The sequence below is a fragment of the Apium graveolens genome, chromosome 9 (assembly GCF_009905375.1).
Source record: "Apium graveolens cultivar Ventura chromosome 9, ASM990537v1, whole genome shotgun sequence".
Classification (NCBI taxonomy): domain Eukaryota; kingdom Viridiplantae; phylum Streptophyta; class Magnoliopsida; order Apiales; family Apiaceae; genus Apium; species Apium graveolens.
In genome coordinates this window covers 285,511,162-285,529,885 of record NC_133655.1, presented here as the reverse complement: position 1 = coordinate 285,529,885, position 18,724 = coordinate 285,511,162, and the positions used below count along the sequence as shown (strand labels likewise).

The 18,724-nt window shown below is 34.5% G+C and overlaps 3 protein-coding genes across 4 annotated transcripts; 2 read left to right on the top strand and 1 right to left on the bottom strand.

The window, feature by feature from the left end:
• Nucleotides 1-504: 504 nt before the first annotated feature.
• On the top strand, nt 505-7,968 carry LOC141683920 (transcription factor MYB3R-1-like). 2 transcript variants are annotated; one of them, XM_074488726.1, is made up of 13 exons: nt 505-752; nt 1,133-1,325; nt 1,625-1,679; nt 1,944-2,001; nt 3,013-3,107; nt 3,221-3,324; nt 3,871-3,999; nt 4,181-6,146; nt 6,538-6,755; nt 6,786-6,875; nt 7,077-7,191; nt 7,316-7,501; nt 7,619-7,968. In XM_074488726.1, exons 2-13 carry the CDS (start codon nt 1,252-1,254, stop codon nt 7,745-7,747), a joined length of 3,219 nt encoding a protein of 1,072 aa, XP_074344827.1. In that variant the 5' UTR covers nt 505-752; nt 1,133-1,251; the 3' UTR covers nt 7,748-7,968. The 2 variants fall into 2 exon arrangements, with proteins under 2 accessions (XP_074344827.1, XP_074344826.1); XM_074488725.1 differs by having other exon boundaries at nt 509-752; nt 6,538-6,875.
• Nucleotides 7,969-8,521: 553 nt separating this feature from the next.
• On the bottom strand, nt 8,522-12,263 carry LOC141686823 (uncharacterized). Its single transcript, XM_074491904.1, has 3 exons — nt 11,764-12,263; nt 10,025-10,105; nt 8,522-9,344 (listed from the first exon to the last, which is right to left on the bottom strand). Exons 1-3 carry the CDS (start codon nt 12,158-12,160, stop codon nt 8,926-8,928), a joined length of 897 nt encoding a protein of 298 aa, XP_074348005.1. The 5' UTR covers nt 12,161-12,263; the 3' UTR covers nt 8,522-8,925.
• Nucleotides 12,264-14,204: 1,941 nt separating this feature from the next.
• Nucleotides 14,205-18,395, top strand: LOC141686870 (uncharacterized). The gene is made up of 4 exons (XM_074491964.1): nt 14,205-14,365; nt 14,471-14,917; nt 15,946-16,128; nt 17,949-18,395. The coding sequence occupies exons 1-4, from the start codon at nt 14,312-14,314 to the stop codon at nt 18,174-18,176; spliced, it is 912 nt and encodes a 303-aa protein (XP_074348065.1). The 5' UTR covers nt 14,205-14,311; the 3' UTR covers nt 18,177-18,395.
• Nucleotides 18,396-18,724: the final 329 nt, after the last annotated feature.

Here is an 18,724-nt window from a genome sequence, read left to right as displayed (position 1 = left end):
GAAAAGTTCGTGAACAACTCGAACCCGAGACTCGGTTGTTAACGAACTCGAGTTCGAACATGAAAATCTGATCGTTAAACATTTCAAACTCGACTTGTTAAGGAAAAACTCGAACTCGAACTCGTTAAGAAAAAACTCGAACTTGAACTCGTTAAGGAAAAACCCGACTCGACTCGTTTCGTTTACAGCCCTACTCGAAGTTGAAACGAAAATCTTAATTATACTCGCCTATGATAATATCGTATTTTTACCGTATATTTCTCAACAAATATTTAAAATAAAGAAATTATAGCGAAAATTATAAACCCAAACAAACTTTGTAAAGCATACCAAAATATATTATGTCTGTGCACAGTAACATTTTAACTTCTATATTCACCTTCAAGTTTCGACCTCTATTTAATTTTATTAAATTAAAATACCATAAAAAGCTTCCGTTAGAGAAACACATTGATCATTTATCAATTATCAATTCAAAACACCAAAACGTCGTCGTCACTCACCTAAAAAAGAAGACTTTTCTGTATAGGGTTTGAAATAAAACCCCCAATCTTATTTGAATTTTTTTACCGTTTGTATCCTCTCTCCCCCATCTCTCTCTCTCAAACACACACCGTCTCTCTCTCTAAAAATCTCTCCTCGCCGTAAAATTCACTGGAGAATCACAGATCGCCGCCGCACGAGTTCGATCTGAAATGCGAGTTTACTCTCTCTCATGCTCCTCAATCTCTCGATTCCAATTTCTTAATCTGGTAATCTCTCTCTCTCTCTCTCTCTCTCTCTCTCTCGCTCTGGCTCTCTCCCCCCTCTCCCCTTTTTCTCTCTCCGTCTATCTCTCCATCTCTCTCTCTCTCTCTCCCCCCCCCTCCCTCCATCTCTCCATATCTCCATCTCTCTCTCTCTCTCTCTCCCCCCCTTCTCTATAATTAATAATTTGTGATTTGTTATAATTCTGTTAATTAATTAAATCAGTGTTTTAGTTTGTAAAATTGATGATATATACGAACACTTCTAGTTTGTGATTAAATTGAATATATGATTTGTTTATGTGTTTGTTATTTAATTAAGTTAGTGTTTTTTTGGTTGTTTAAAGTTGTGAATTTAATTTTAATTGATTACTTTTAATGTTCAGATTATAGTGAGCAAGGAGCTGGGTACCGCTTCATCGTGTACTTAAATTGATAATGGTTTGGGGGAGAAATTTTGAAGATAATTATTGGAGAGCTGAATTTGTGTTACAATCGATTACTGATGAAAGGTGATAGAGTAAATAATTCTTCCGAGGGAGTTAGTGATAGTGCTCAGAGAGTTCGACCTTTACACGGGTATGTTTATTTGCATTTCAGTTGTCATGTTTTTTATAGTTGGTTCCTTGGTGTAATCTAGTGGCATTTAAATCATGGATTTTAATCCAATTTATAGGGATGAAATTTAAGTACAAAAATGTAGTAGAATCTTATTCCCGTTAAACGGGTTGAAGTCTCATGATCCAAAATGCCCTTGGTAATATCAGTTACATTGTTTACATGGTAGATTAATTTAGCAAACAAGGGTTTATTGCTAAATACTTAAAAGTATGTGTACTGTGTAAATTGAACTTGTTTAACTCTATGACTGTTTGTAGGAGGACTAGTGGTCCTACCAGGCGATCTACGAAGGGACAGTGGACTCCTGAAGAGGTACAAACCATTTCCTTATGATCCTTCCGAGTGCCTAATTACAATGCTAATAATTTTTGGTTGACATCTAAGTAGTATATAGCTTATATATTACTCTCTTGGTCCTTTTATTTTATTATGCACAAAGCTTTATTGGACAGTTTTTTTTCATTTGGTATAGGAGTTTTCAGATGTTACCTTATCTCTCATTCCTGTATTTTACATTTATGATGTTCTACCACATACTTATATTCTTGATGTGATGGTTATTTCATTTTGCCCCAGGATGAGATTTTGCGGCAGGCTGTTCAACGATTTAACGGAAAAAATTGGAAAAAGATAGGTATGTCCTAATTACCTGAACTTGTTTAGTCAACATAAAAAAATTACTGGTTTTGGTAATACATTTGATGTTCATGATTCTTTTCTTTGACAGTAACGAGATAAAAGTAGTCTCTGTTTCTAGTATCTCAGTAGATTGGAATAAATTACTTCTTCTTCAGGGTCAGAATCACATCTACTGAGATACTAGAAGTTGTGGACATAGATAAACACAGTGGCTAGTTTTTAAATTTGCCTTAATTATGTCATTTAGTCCTGTTCCTTGCTTCTTTGTAAATTTCAATTGAAGTATCTTGGTTGTGTTAATAACTGATGCTTATGTTTGTAACTAGATTGAATTACCTGAACTAGACCTGAAATGGTGCAATGTACTTTCTGATATTGTTGTGTTTGAAGTAGGTAATTGTAATAGCAAATGTAGCTGCCTAAGGTTTGGCCATTGGGCCACTAGGGTTATTTGTGAACTGATCATACAAAATTTAAGTTTGTATAGTTCGAATGATATTCACTTCTAGAAAGAACATTTTATTTATAACGTGTTCTAAGTATTAACTACATGTTAAGTTTAAGTTTCATTCTCCAGGCTCTAGGGAGTACAGATTTTGTGTCCTAAATTATATATATATATATATATATAGGTCAAAATTTTCATTCTGTAGGCAGTACATCTTCCGTTTTGTTTGCTCATTCAGGTCAGTTCTCCTTTTGGATACTGTAAGGTTTCGTGTTGGCATACTTGTTAAAACGGAAGCGCCTTAGTTTCAGAAAAAATCATTTATGACATATGTGACAGTAGACTATATAAATTTAAAACTCAGTTCACTTGCGTCTTTTTGCCCACCTCTTTAAGAGGCACAGTCATTTCTAGTCATGAGTGATTTTTGTCTTCCAATTGCCACATTACCTTTCTTGCTTCATGTGATCTGCTTCACTTAGACAACCAAACCAATACCACTATTTCATTTTATATTACGCTACACTGGATTGATCAATTACTTTTTGAATTGAGCAGCGGAATGTTTCAAAGAAAGGACAGATGTACAGTGCTTACACAGGTGGCAGAAAGTTTTAAATCCAGAGCTTGTCAAAGGTCCATGGTCTAAAGAGGTGATGCATCATGTTTATACAGATGAATATAAATAATTTATAATTTGAGCATGTCAAGATTTTAGGACTTCAACTTTGTTATTTATCTCTTTATCATGTATGTATCTGTTTAGGAGGATGATATAATAATTCAATTGGTTGAACAAATTGGGCCAAAAAAGTGGTCTACTATCGCTCAACATCTACCTGGACGTATTGGCAAGCAATGCCGAGAAAGGTAAGATTGTATATGAAACCATAAATCTCCTAATTCCATTTTTTGGGTACCTAATACGTATCTTTTGTGGTGTAACTTGTATGTTTTTCCAGATTGTTCAGCATAAGTTTTCAAAATTTTCCTTTTGAGTGTCAGGCGGTTCATCTATCATTTAGCTGCTTCTTAATCATAATATTTTCCTTGTTAACTATGTTGCTTGAAGATGGCAATTTACAACCACCTAAATTCACAATAATCAGAAGAAAACTGTAACTTTAACATCCCGAATATTGCTACATGGTTCAAGTTCAACTGTTGAAAAGAAAGAGGTTTTTCTATTCTTTTAAAAATTGAAATTGCAAGTGAAGCAGATTTCCTGGTACTAACTCAAGGTTCTAACTTGGCACTCTATAGTATCATATTAAATGTATCATATTAGCAATAAGTTTGTTCAACCGCTTGTTCAGCGTGGTACGATTGGATAAGTACAGATATATCTGGTACAGTCTGATCTATATTCGCTTACTAAACCTTGTTTACTTACAAAATTTGAGTGCATATCTTCAGGTGGCACAATCATCTAAATCCTTCCATAAACAAGGATGCATGGACCATAGAGGAAGAGATTGCTTTGGTTCGTGCCCATCAAGTTTATGGGAATAAGTGGGCAGAGTTGTCAAAATACTTGCCTGGAAGGTTCGTATTCTTATATATTAACATTACAAGTACTCTGAATTGTGTATCCATGGCTATTAGATTTTCCTACTGTCGTCCATTATCCAGTATTCTTGCTCATGGCCCATTATTATGTATTTATGTTCAAATTTAACAGTGGATTTTAGCATGTTTCTCAGTAGTTTGCATCTATGGTCAACAGGTCAGACAATGCCATTAAAAATCATTGGAACAGTTCTGTAAAAAAGAAAGCAGACTCATACTTGGCATCAGGTTTACTTGCACAGTTCCATGGTCCTCAATCAGTGTCGTCTTCATCACGGCTTCAGCAGTACAACGGTGATAACAGTGTACCGGGAGATGGGAGAGAAGCTGAGGCAACATCAGAATGTAGTCAAGGTTCTACTGCAATGGCTTGTTCCCAGTATACTGATGACATGTCCAATGCAATTGCAAGAGAGGACTTTCTAGTAAAGGAAGAATCTAGTTATGGTAAAGAGTTAACCTATAGTCCAGTGTCCCGGGAAGTTTCATGTACCATGGCAGAGTTGCCTTGTGAATATAATGGTTCGGGCAATCTACCCGAACATGTTTATCCTCGTGACTGGGTAACTTCTCCAGGAACAAATTGGCAACTCGATCCAAATGGGTTGCCAAACATGTCTCATCACTGTGACGAGGAACCATCGAGGTTAGTGCACAGCATAGCTGACAGAGAAAACCATGAGGGGTTGCCTTTTCCAATGCAAAGTTCCGTGGCTTTGTGTACTTCTGCTCCCTTGGGAAACAACATAGCTGGATCTGACAAAGCAGAACAAATGCTGATGTCTGAAGATCCCTACCAAGCAGGGAGTGAGAGTTCATTTGTACCTGGAAATCTTACCAAATGTATAGCAATAACCAACACAGCTGGTTTTACCGAGTCATTACTTGATCACTCATCAGATTATCAAACTTCTGAGGGCATCCATCTAGCTTCAAACTCATATTATCCATTTACTTCTGTGATGATGGGAACTGATTGTTATCAGCCTTTTCCAATTCCTTCCCAGTTCCCCTATGAAAAGTGTGGAAATATTTATGGAAGTGATCCAAATCAATTCAATGGCACCTCACTTGGGAATCAAGAAGAGGAGCTACTTAGAATAATAAATGATGGCTTTATCTACACCAATGACACCGTCTCTTCTCATTTAAATGAAAGGATAGACAGTGTAGGACAGCAAAGTCATTCAGATACAGAAAAACATTGTTCAAATTTGGCCCCAGAGAATGCTTTTGCTTTAACTGAATCAAACAATACTCTCAGTTTCCCTTCAATGAGTGAAAACCCATTTGAACCAGCTGAGCAACAGGATGCTGGAGGTTTGTTCTATGAGCTGCCTAGTTCAAACAATACTCTCAGTTTCCCTTCACAGATTGAAAACCTAGTTGAACCAGCTGAGCAACAGGATGCTGCTGGAGGTTTATTCAATGAGCCGCCTCGTTCAAATAATACTATCAGTTTCCCTTCACAGAGTGAAAATCCAGTTGAACCAGATGGGCAACATGATGCTGGAGGTTTATTCTATGAGCCGCCTCGTTTTCCAAGTTTGGATATTCCTTTTCTCAGCTGCGATCTAATCCAAATTGGTACTGATATGCAGCAGGAGTATAGCCCCCTTGGTATACGCCAGCTAATGACATCTTCTCTGGAATCCTTTACCCCATTTAGACTGTGGGACTCACCATCTCGAGATTACAGTCCAGATGTTGTGCTAAAAAGTGCTGCCAAGAGTTTCACATGCACACCGTCCATATTGAAGAAACGACATCGGGACTTGGTTTCACCTTTGTCTGAAAAAAGGTGTGAAAAGAAGACTGAGAGAAGCTTCTCTAACTTGGCCAGAGATTTCTCTCGATTGGAGGTCATGTCTAATGAAATTGGTAAACATGAAGCAACTCCAACATCGCCACCAGCAAATCTGATGAGATGCTCTAATGCTTTGGACGAAGATAAAGAAAATTTAAATCATGCCTCTGAAATTGGGGAAAAGGAGGGAAAAGAATGCACTACATCATTACATAACAGAATTTTAGCTGAAGAGATTGATAGCAGCAATCGATGCAACAAAAATAAAGAAGGGAATATTAGTTGTAATGCTGAGACCGCTGGTGCTGCACAAACAGTGAGTACTTGTTCTTTTAATCTCTTGCTCTATTTTCCCAATTATTTTTCTCACTGATAACTGGTGCGCTTCTGGTTATGTTATTTCCTAAGTACATAAAGAATAGGTACCTTAAAAATTATGCCAGTTATCACTCTTACTCTACAAGAAACTTTTTTAAGAGGAAGATCATAATAATTAGTCTTGACATGCTAGTATTAATTTTTTGATGGTCATGCGTTTAGAAGGCACAATACTTTACGTACATATTTTGTACTCTGCTTCAGTTTAGAGTTAATACTCTTAATTTGAGTTGCATTATGTTCAAGGATTTAACGTCTGTCATCTGTCACGGGAAGTTAAAAGTTGTATGTAACTAATAGTTAAAGTTCTCATCTTTATCATATGTCAGGTGCAACAGCCTTCCGAAGATCTTGAAGAGAAGATGCAAGATATGTTGTTCATCTCGCCTGATCATTTTGGAGTCAAATCAAACAGAGTCCCAAGCTCAAGTGCTAGAACTCTTGGAAGTCAATATACCAGAAGGTTAGAAGCTGCATCAAGTCAAGTTGCTGTTTCAGAATCATCTGAGCGCCCATTGATATCACTCTTAAGCCCTGATTTTTCTGCCAGAAATAAGAGCAGAAGCCATATTGGTGCAAGTACATCCATACAGCGTCCATCATCAGCTCCTTTAGAGATTACAGTTGCCAGTTCTGGGAAATTTTCCGGTGCTGAAAACTTTAGCATGTAAGAGATATTATGGCTTTTCCTGATCTTGTGATCTCGTTTATGTATTATGCGAGATATAAATTGTTATTATACATTACTCATTTTCAGTTTAATGATGAGATGCACATAAACTTTAATTACACATTGTTGTGACCTTCCTCAAGCACTGCTAACCTGTTTTTTCATATTTCTTGTGCTTGTTGCTCTTTTGTGCCATAGGATGGGTGGGACACCTTTCAGGAGAAGCATTGATTCCCCTTCGGCATGGAAATCTCCTTGGTTCATGAATTCTTTTGTCCCAGGTCCAAGAATCGACACAGACATAACAATTGAGGTATCTGCATTTTTGTAGTTTCTAGATTTTCTATAATTTTTTTTTACCATATATTGTTTTTATACCCCTCTTGTGCCCCCCCCCCCAATTTTCTAAGCCTGTGCAATCACGGTCCAACGTGCAGGACATTGGTTTCTTTACGAGTCCAGGGACAAGGAGCTATGATGCCATTGGACTAATGAAACAATTAAGTGAACACACTGCGGCTACATTTGCTGATGCACAAGAGGTATTAGGAGACGAAACTCCCGATTCTTTATTAAAGAAAAGATGCTCCGAAGAAAAAGTGGATTCAACTTCAATTGGTTTGGTATGACAAGTTCGCACAAATTCTACCTTTTCACTATTATTAGTCCAAATTACCATATACATATTTAGTTTTTACCAAACGCATCTAAGAACTGTATTTTCCATAATAATTTTTCAGACGGAGGGGCGGATGTTGGATTTCAGTGAATGTGATGCAACCCCTCGTAAAGGATCAGAAAGTGGAAAAAAATCGGCAGCAATGAGTTTTTCAAGTCCCTCTTCCTACCTCCTAAAAGGCTGCAGGTAGCTGGTTCACTTTGCTCAGCTGGCATTCTGCTATAGTGATATTAAATTTTTTTAATTTTTTTAGCTAAATGTGATATTTAAAATTAAATATATAAATATGTATATGTACATCTTGCATACTTCCTGTTTTGAGTTTATGACACTGTATGGATTCAAGGCTCTACAATTATGTAATTATAGATGAAAAGTGTTTGTAATATATTATAAGACTGTGTTTCTTCATCTTTTTGTTACCTTACAAATTCAAGTTCTACAGCTATGTACTTGTGTAATTTATTATGAATGAAAATCTGTAATTTAGTTTAAGAATGCGTTTCTTCATCTTTTGGTTACACTGCAATGATCATCAGAACGGCCTTTCGAAGTTCAACATGAGAGTGACAAAGAAAATATCGAATAATCACATGTTTAATTGGCTTGAAATTATCGAGAATATACCGACTTTAATGGATGAGAATGAGATATCAAATTGCTGAGCACATTTCTGAAGCTATGGAAAAAATATGTGCTCTGAAAATCGCATTTCCCATTTTCGTAGACATTCATTTGAACCAACTGGAAGAAAAAATTCAATCTTTAACTTCATCGATTTTCGTAATCTTTAAAAGAAAATTTACAAGGAAATGCAAGTTTAGAATTGAAAAGGTAGATAAAAATTTGTCAAGAGGAACATTAGAGTATGTGTTTCTCCAAATTAGCTTCAGAATTGTTTAGTTCTGTACTAAAATAAACAGCTTTTGTTGCTTTTGTATCTGCCAATTTCCATGTATACATGTCAAATAAAAACATTTTGCTTCTACTAACCACTATTATCATTAGTAATGTATGTAGAAGTAGTTCACAAACTATCATGCAAACTAACTAGTTCTTATGATAAAGATAGTATAAACATTATCCACTGTAGTGGAAACACTGGGATTTACAGTGCCGAACCTCGAGTAATGGTTAAAATGCATCTACTATTTACAGATTTAATTAATCTTACGACAACAGATACCGTCATCTTCTCTTGTTTTCCAAGCATATAGATCAATACTCGTGTTTGTCAAAATATGGAATTCTTCTCTCCGTGTTTGCAACACCGCCAAAAAGTTCATGCTTCCTCTATTTAGCAAGATGTTAGGTTGGATGCGATTTGAAGCCGAGGTTACAGAAAATTGAAAGAGAAGTCGGTAAAAGTCACACTCTTTGCCTGCTAGAATTGGTGTGCAAAGGATGCTGCACTTCCAGATAGTCATTAGGATCATCTTCATCATCAGATGATAGGTAAGATGTACCCATCCATGACTTGAAACCTTCATTCAGGCGCCTCTCTACCTCTGGTGTCACTTCCACGGGGTTTGCTTCCAGCATTTCGAGTCCCATATTCCGACCAGCATAGTCACTCTCATCAAGAACCACAGCTGCTTTTCTTCTTAAAAGGTATGATGTAACCCCATACAGAATGACCAGCGCCCAAGATGCAGTTTCGTAGCACCAGAACAGTGGCACTGAACAGCTGCTACCTAGAGTGAGAAGTGTAGAACCCAGAAATAGAGCAAGGAGACCAAAGACTATGGCAAAGACGGCATTCAAAATGGAAAGACAGCGGACGCCACCTATAAATATATAAAAAGAATAATGAATTTATGAATATTTTAGAAGTTTCTTAACGAGCAATACCATTGGAAACTAATTTCACAAATTCTAAAAGACATCAATACGTCATATGAGAAGATTTTTTCCTTTCCTACTACTCCAGGTGGTGTCGTAAATATTAAATCAAGGATAGAAACAATTGTTAACAGCAAACACTGACACAAAAACAAATCAGCACATAGAGATGCTTGTCTTCAGCCTGTTGGTAAGGCAGAAGCCGCTATCCACTCATGTACTGGATCCACATGTACCATGAGACTCACTTGAGCTAGGGATATTAAAGCACTCAACAAGATTCGGACCAAATCCTATGAATAAAATACAAGCAGCATCATGAATTCATGACAAGGTCTCAGAGAAAATTACTTATAAACTAATACAACATCCTACTGATTATATCAAAACAGCATCAGCTACTTTAAAGCAAAGATAATAAGAGGCATGCAATAACAAAATGCTTATTGGTTGGATATAGACCAAAACCCTTGATAAAAAGTGAAAAAATTTGCTGGATCACATTAAGCCCCTGTACATCTTCAAGTACTAGATTTGAGAAATATACAGAGCGTGAAATTGGGATGTATTATATAATTCTACCTAGGTATTAGCTTATACAAAGTTACGAATATCAGATGCATACCCCTCTTTGAAGCACAATAGTTATTCTCAACCACCATCAAGCATCCATGCCTTGTCGGAGCAGTGTATGCTACAGCCATTCCTGCAGAAAAATGTGTAATTAAAATTTGTCTTGATGATTAGAAAAATTGAGAAAAAAAAATTATATCAACCAAAACACCACATGAAACATCTATCCAGGATAAATAATGTAACCAAAACTTCACTTTATGTCTCAACATACTAACACATTTTGAGCCTTTCATATGGCACATTTGCAAATTACGAACTCTCACATAGGAGAGGCCAAATGTTGCTGCAATTTTCCTAAACCTAAAAAATGCTTGCAGGAAATTAATCACACTTATGGAAAAAGTAAAAAAGCATCGAACTAAAAAATTTCTCAGACTCGTCTTCTTTCAACTGTTGGGAATCTTGGGTTGGGATTACGTTTTGCGAAAAGACAAGTTTACACATCCAGTACATAGTGACGCGACAAAGAGTTCAAGTAAATGTAATTTTAGCTCATTTAACTTGAGAAATTGATAATTCAGCAAAGCATGGCTAACTGAGCTGGACATGACCCCCAATTATTTACTCTAAAGGATCATATTAATATATACGCAAAATTCTTTTTTAAGAACAACCTAAACCGGCTATGTACAAAGGCTACAGGAAATAGCTTCAGTCAGTCATAAATGTTTTTGCTTAGATTAACATAATTGCATTGCCTACAATCTACACACATATTTAAAATATCCTTTCAATCAAATCACTGAAATACAAAATTACAGACCAATGACACATTTTTCGCAAACTCATATCATTAATAAAGCAATCAATAAAGATTTTAAAACTAACAAGACTGTACTTCTAAAACATTGTGTCTTCGTAGCAATGCAAAAACCTCATAGCAAAACACGCCCACCAAAAAAAAAGCATCCATAATTAACCGATATTTCAACTAAAACACACAACTCAATTCACCAACTACACAACTATCGTAATTATCATAAACCACATTATTATCATAAAGATCACAAATCACATTAATTTATCAGAACTAAAACTCAACTTAATACCACAACTTAACAATCTCCCATACTACGCAAACACACAAATAATCGCATTTCACATTCAAATTCCTAACCTGCAAACGAAACAAAAACACCAAACTCAAAATAAGCATACAAAATCAGCATAAACCACAATCAGCATAAACCACATTAATCATCGTAGCTAAAATTGAGCTCAACAGCTCAACCTAATTCAACTCAAACAAAATCATCATAAACCACATTATAGCAGAGTACTACATAGCAACATTGCATACAAAAAAAATTCAACTAACTACAAAATCTAAACACATTGAAAATCACATAGCACATTTCTAACCTGCAACTAAATAACAATAAACCGACATTTCAACTAAAACACACAATTCAATTCACCACCTACACAACTATCATAATCATCATAAACCACATTAATCATCGTATCTAAAATTGAGCTCAACAACCTCAACCTAATTTTCCATAATACGCAAATACAAAAACATTTGACAACCACATTCCTCGCCAGCAACTAAATACGCCAACGAGACAAAAAACACCAAACTCAATGTAACAAACACAACCATACAAAATTCTCATAAACCACATTAATTATCATAACTAAAATTCAACTCAACACCGCAACTTAATAAATTCCCATAACACGCAAACACGCGAAATAACCACATTTGACAACCACATTCCTCACCAGCAACTAAATACGCCAACGAGACAAAAAACACCAAACATGACGGAACAAACACAACCATCCAATAATAATCCACCGTCTCCTGATCCGTCAAATAAAACGCCCCGGGAAACCCATCCAAATCACCCCCACCGCCACCACCACCACCGCCACTCGTATTAATCGACAAAGGCTGAATCCTCAAATCCCGACAAAAGGGCCTCTTCCCACCCTCCCCTGGAAACACAATGTTCATGCTAATTGTAGTAGACACAACAATTACCAGTACAATACATACAAACAGTGAAATTAAAATTGGTCTTTGTAATTGAATTAGGGCTTTGTCTTCTTCTCGCAGATTGTCGTACTCGTGCTTTGGCATGAATGCTTGGCGAAGTGCGTTGCTTAGTAACGCCATTGGGGTTGTGTGTATCGTTGTGTGTATAGGTTTGATTTGGGGAATTAGGGTTTGAAATGAGTGAGATTTATGAAATTGGGAAGTTTATTGACTGTTTTTATGTATTAGCCGTTTTATTTTTCTGCACACGTCTCAAATTATAAAATGGTAAAACACATATTTTTATAAAATTTATTTTTCTAAATAAAAGTAAATAATTAATAAAGAAATTTTCAAAATAATAATTTTTTATTTTTTTTACAAAAATACGGAATCAATCAAAATTAACCAAAATCAAGCATATATGCTATTAGTTGAATGGAGTTTTTTTGGACTCGGATATTTTTTTAAAAAAACCTAATTTATACTAAAATTCAAAAGAAAAATCTTAAAAATAAATATTTTATAATAAATTTTAAGTAAGTACTATAAATAAATATTTATAGGCAGAGTTTCGCTGATTTTAATATTTTTGAAATATATTATCTGATAGGTGTTCTAAAAATCGGTTGATTAACTGATTAATCGGAGTTCGGACGGTTCCTGCCTCGATTAATGGGGAAACCAAGTCAAAGTGCGTTTTTTTAAAAAAATCGGTCAATTTTAGCGGATCACGAATTTATATATAATATGTACTAACTTTCTAAGTACTAAGTAATGAGTATTAATTATAATGTATAAATCTATTATCAAAAAAATTATGTATAAATCACTTAAATATTAAATATGAACTAATGATATGTGATATATATATTTTTTAATTTTATAAAAGCCTAATGAAATTTAAATATAGTTATTTTTTATTATTTAATTAATTAAATTGGTTCCGATAAATGCTCCGATTAATTACCGATTATCCGATTACTCACTGAAAAGTACCTCAATCAAACAATACCGATTTCCGAATTTTAGAACACGACTCATACAATAACTTAAAATTTAGAATTAAAAAAAAACAAATTGAATTTAATTTCCAAATAAAAAATAGTAAATCTTGGTTTTCTGTTTGAAAATTTCAAAATCTTCGTTTAATACAAAAGGATGATAGACTTGGGAAAAAAAGACAAAAATAACACTTCTAAAAATTAATTAAAAAAATACATATTTTCAATATTTTGCCAAATTTTACCAATTAAGTATTATCCGGTACCGGTTATGTCAAAAGAAATTTTGGTTGAATAGCAAGTGAGAGAATGGGTATTTAGGTATGTGCCGAGAGAGTGTATTTCACATATTCAGTATATAAATAACATATTTAGATAATATTTTTTGGTCACATATCTCAAATTTGATATTTAGGTAATCAAATATAAAAATTTGTGGTAATTTCGGCCACCAACCCGTAACTTGGTATGCTTATTAAGGCCTCGTTTGTTTTTATATAACGAGATTGTGTAACTTAAAATTACTTAAATGTAACATGAGTTTGTTTGATTTGCTGTATTTTAAAATAAGCCAAATTTAAATTCCATTATTTTTGTAATTATCATAAAAATTGGTAAGTTAGTTATCAAGGTTTATCATGATTAACACAAGTTATGTAATTATTTAATATAAAAATATTAATTAATTATTAAATTAATTATCAAAATTAACTACGAACTTGTTTGATATTGCTGTAGACATTAACAACAGTTTTTTATTGTTTTAAAAGTTGACTTTTTGAAAAGCGATTTTGATCGAAAAGTTGCTTTTAGAGAAAACCATTCTCCTTTGTGTGAAAAATCTGTTTTTCGATTTTTGCTAGAAACATATACTGATTTCACCATTAAATTCCCTCAAAAGTATTATTATTTTAAAATTTTTATATTAATATATATATATATCAAATTTTTTACCTAACAGTTATTTGACAAAGTAATGACACCTATTAATATTATATGTTTATATATATAAAGTGATTTAAATTTTTTTACCATTTTTAGAAAATTTTGAAATGTAAAATTGTAAGTGATATACTAAAAATGAAAGTGTAAACAAATAGAAATGAGTATAAAATTAAGTAGCATTTTGTTGAAAGTAAATTTTTTATTTGGAAAAGAAAACAGGATAAACATTTAAACCACAGTCAGTGCCCACATAACCCGCCCTAACTCTGAAATTCAAACCAAAAACCCTTCTTTTCATCTCTCTCAGATCTCTCTCTCTCAGATCTCGATCTCTCTCGATTCCATGGCATTAACACCGTCACAGCGGTCGCTCACCTCTCCCACACGTTATGCAGAGGTAACTCTACTATTCATTTTGTATAAATATACATAAATATCACAATATTTATGCACATGTTTGACTTATGTTTGAGATCAATTCTGTTTTCTGTTGTTTTTCTAGATGGTATCGTGTGCACTAGGAGTTTTACACGAGGAAGCTGGAACAAGTTATCATCGTATATCAAGCTATATTTTGAGCCAGTACAACATTACTCCGAGTCCAAATCATTTTACACAGGTGTCTCGACAACTCGAGACAATGACAAAGAATGGCACAGTTCTTTTTCAAAATGGACTATATAAGTACGCTGCGTTTCGGAGTCCGGCTGATTTTCGGGCTCCGTTAGCGTTATTGAATCAGAATCGGCCTCGTGTGCCTAACGCGAATTTGGTTGATAGTTCTAACTCTGGCGCCAAATATCAGTATGCTAGGGGTAATATAAGTAATGATGTGCATGTGCATATGAATAATAATGTGCATATGCATGCGCCTACGCCAGCGCCTTGGTCTATGCCTCCGCCTGCAAGTTATCCGCCTACTCCTGCGAGTAATTCTGTAATTGGTCCTGTGAGTAATGCTGTAATAACTTATTACTCCCTCCGTTTCATTCAATTTGACCAAATTTCATATTAGAGAAATGCTAGAGTTACCAAATCGGTTCCCATTCATTATCGTTCCCAAATGCTGATGTGGAAAAAACATACTTGGTAACTTTCTTGATAATGAGATGAGATCCGCGTGCATCTATATGGGCCACCAAATTAAAATGTGACAAATGTCACGCCACACAAGTTTTGGGAACGAATTTGGGGTACCTAGCACTACTCTTCATATTGTCTGTCCCAAAATATTGTCCACTTTCCGTTAATATGGTAATTTAAGTGTTAATTATTTGAAAAGTAATAAATTTTTTTGGTAGCTATTAGTTTGTTTATCTTACAATCAATGCCCTAGGTTTATATGTTTTGACAACTATCTTTGGTCTACACAATTTGCATGAACTTTTTCCTTTGTTTTATCACTTGAGTCATTTGTTTCTTTGATAGCATTGCAGATGATTATCTATCATATCTCCTAACTGTTTTATGTTATAATTAAGATTCAGGGTCAGATTGTTAGTACAGTTATTTTTCGAAGGAAAGAGGGAAACAAAATTAAGCCACTTTTTGCTAGAAATTTTATATACTCATTTTCTGACTTGCAAATTACCTGCAAGTTTATGTTCCAGTGTTCATCTGAGGCACTAAGAACATCATTACGTAAAGCACAGAACCTATAGTCTGATCCTAAGTTGCAACAAATATACCTGAGCATAATCTAGTGTAAAAAATAGTGAACAAGGTGAGCTAGTATGCAGTAGCACTTTTTAAACAATGTAAGAGTACAAAGAGGTGAAAATCAAGAACTTATCTTAAGCAACATTGATGTCTGAAATTTCAATGTTAATAATACAATCAATACTAAAAAGAACATAAAGAAGAGTAAACATGAACCATACATGAGTGGGAAGGATGGAGTATTCTTTTTAGTAATTTCCTATTATCAGTCGGGTTATGTATGATTCTGCAGTGACTAATGTGGTCCTTCTTGAACAGAGTACTGATGAAGGGCCAAGCAAGAGGGGGAGGGGTAGGCCACGGAAGGTGCCTATTTCAGCGGTTAAGGTTGAACCCACGTTTATTCTTTTGGATGATGACGATGCTGCAGGACAGAACAATGTTCGTGATGGGCCTCCTGTTTCGCCAGTAGCAAAGAAGGCAAGGAGAGTCAAGGCTGAGGTGACTTATTTATTTATATGCATATATAATCAAAGGCTATCAAATGATGCATTTACTTTAGTTTTCAGTAAATGTGTGGTGTGTTTCATGCTAGTAACATAACATGGCATGGTTTGTTTAACTTACACAACATGGTTCTTTTATAATTATGTGCACACCTAATTTGTAATTAAATCTTCATATAATTTAGGGGACTTGTTATTATCTATGATTACTGATTATAGTTTTATGGTTTACTGCACAGACTTTAAATATGTTCGAATAGAGTATGGATTATGGAACCATATAAAATAGAGTATAAATAATATTAATATAAGGAGTTAGGAGAGTGTTTTTGTTGGTTTTTAGTTAGTTATCACTGGGCCAAATTGATCCTCTAGGATTATCAAGGACAAACCATATAAAATCTCATCGTACTTGTTTTCCCTTTATCTTGTTGTTGCTAATTACTTGGATAGTTTAATTTTTGTTTACCTTGCTTTGATTATTGAGTTAAAAGATAATTCTTTCTAAAATTAAAGTGTTTCCCTTGACTCCTTGGCAGAAAACCGAGCTCTAGAAAGAACTGAATCACAGTAATGTGCACTGTGATAATAGTATTAGAAGTCGTCTCACATAAATAATTAGATATGGAAGAGAGTAAACATAGCATTAGCATCTGTTTTGTCAATTTATCTATCTACAAGTATTTGTGGGTAGTACACTGCTTCCATTTGTGGTTATCACTGTGTATGAGTGTGGCATTTTAAGTTCGACATTGTTCCTACCTCAGTATCAAATGATCCTTAAGTGTGAAATTTGGATGATATAGTCTTTCCTAAATTGGCGTGTTTACAGAGGTTTAACAATGATTTAAGATATTTGTTCAAATTTGTTGTCAGCCTTTACAATTCTCAGTCAAATGCCTGTAACTAGGAAACGAGGATCAGTAATTTCCTCTGGTCAAATGCCTATATATTTTCTAGAGCTTATGGATGTACCACGACATTTAAAATTATCATTGTCGTCTCTGATTTTGATCATTCGTTCATGGGCATATCTGAAACCACGTATTATATATAAGTAATTTTACAAACTATACAATCCCAATCATGTCATGTAGTAAATAGTTTCTTCGAAGATCAACAAGAGTTAGTGCTTGTGTTTGCGTCTGATGTTCTTTTCCTGTATAAATGTCGAGGCAGAGGGCTTTGAGTTGCAACAACCATAGTAATGTCAAGGAAATTAATCCATACTTCTGTTTGTAGTCATCTGACTTATAGACTATGGTAGCTGAAACTTTACAAGAAAGGAAATGCTTCAATTACTAACGGAGTTTAAACCGAACAGCCTAGAAGATTATAACCTATTATCAAAGTCGATGTCATAGGCTTTTCAGGTGCTCCTGTAGTTAGGTTTACTTTCTTTCCATTTTCAATTTCTTGCTAGTTGCTATCTATTGTAATACTTTACTAGTACCAATATTAGTCCATAATGAAGTCTCACATTGATCGATTACTTACTGAACTAACCACCAGGCTCACATTGATCGATTACATACTGAACTAAACACCAGGCTCACATTGATCGATTACTTACTGAACTAAACACCAGGAGGCTCACATTGATCGATTACTTACTGAACTAACCACCAGGCTCACATTGATCGATTACTTACTGAACTAAAAACCAGGCTCACATTGATCGATTACTTACTGAACTAAACACCAGGCTCACATTGATCGATTACCTACTGAACTAAACACCGGTTGTCGTCTTTGCACTCATTTTAATTTGCTGATTAATTGTTTTTTTTAATCTGCTGTGAATGGCTTGGACAGGGAGTTCTGCACAGTTCTGCAAACGCGAGTAAAGCAAAAGAGCCTGCAAAACGGACATGCAAAGAAATCTATGATGTCATATCTAATGTTGATGGCATTACTGATGATGAAGTTATGAGGGCTGTCAAGAGATTCATGAACGGCAATGTTGATGAATTTGACATGCTCAAAAGCCTACCGGATAATCGGAAAAAGCGTAGCTGGATCTTGTTGCTTATTAACGAGTAGTTGTGTTTAGGCATAATGCTAAGATTGTTTAATTTTGATAGATTATGTTTATTATGACGAGTTCTTAAATTGATTTTTCAAATGCAACTCTAGTTTTTGAGAAACAGTGTCAGAATTTGTAATGCACGACTTGAAATTCTATTGATACAGAATTCCGAATACTGGAATCAGAATTGCGAATTTTACAAATTGAATTCCAATATTCGAATGAAATTTGTGTTTCCAGACACAATCTTATTTCTTTCTTTTAATCTTGTTTAATGTCTTGGCACGGTGTCCTGATTAGTATTCTCTCCGTCCCAATTTACCCGTCTTGTTTGATTTTTTGCGATCAAATTAACCAAATTTTGGTTGAAAATTTCACATTGTACATTATAGAAAATATTTCTAAAAATTATATTATTAGAAAATATGTTTAATCTACTTTAAAATTTCTTTTTCGGTTTTTCAAAATAATGAAAAAATGAGTTTTTATTTACGGTCAAACTTTTTTTTTTTTTTTTTTGAACAAAATGCAATTTATTTACGGTCAAATTTGAGTTAATTTG

What these genes read in the sequence shown, in the direction of transcription:
- LOC141683920 (XM_074488725.1), top strand. Translation starts at nt 1,252, where the DNA reads ATGAAAGGTGATAGAGTAAATAATTCTTCCGAGGGAGTTAGTGATAGT. An exon ending in ACACAGACATAACAATTGAG is followed by an intron (nt 7,192 to 7,315) that starts GTATCTGCATTT and finishes TCCAACGTGCAG; the next exon opens with GACATTGGTTTCTTTACGAG. An exon ending in ATTCAACTTCAATTGGTTTG is followed by an intron (nt 7,502 to 7,618) that starts GTATGACAAGTT and finishes ATAATTTTTCAG; the next exon opens with ACGGAGGGGCGGATGTTGGA.
- LOC141686823 (XM_074491904.1), bottom strand. Translation starts at nt 12,160, where the DNA reads ATGGCGTTACTAAGCAACGCACTTCGCCAAGCATTCATGCCAAAGCAC. An exon ending in GTTGGCGTATTTAGTTGCTG is followed by an intron (nt 10,106 to 11,763) that starts GTGAGGAATGTG and finishes ATTTTTCTGCAG; the next exon opens with GAATGGCTGTAGCATACACT. An exon ending in CTATTGTGCTTCAAAGAGGG is followed by an intron (nt 9,345 to 10,024) that starts GTATGCATCTGA and finishes ATATATTTATAG; the next exon opens with GTGGCGTCCGCTGTCTTTCC.
- LOC141686870 (XM_074491964.1), top strand. Translation starts at nt 14,312, where the DNA reads ATGGCATTAACACCGTCACAGCGGTCGCTCACCTCTCCCACACGTTAT. An exon ending in GTAATTCTGTAATTGGTCCT is followed by an intron (nt 14,918 to 15,945) that starts GTGAGTAATGCT and finishes CTTCTTGAACAG; the next exon opens with AGTACTGATGAAGGGCCAAG. An exon ending in CAAGGAGAGTCAAGGCTGAG is followed by an intron (nt 16,129 to 17,948) that starts GTGACTTATTTA and finishes TGGCTTGGACAG; the next exon opens with GGAGTTCTGCACAGTTCTGC.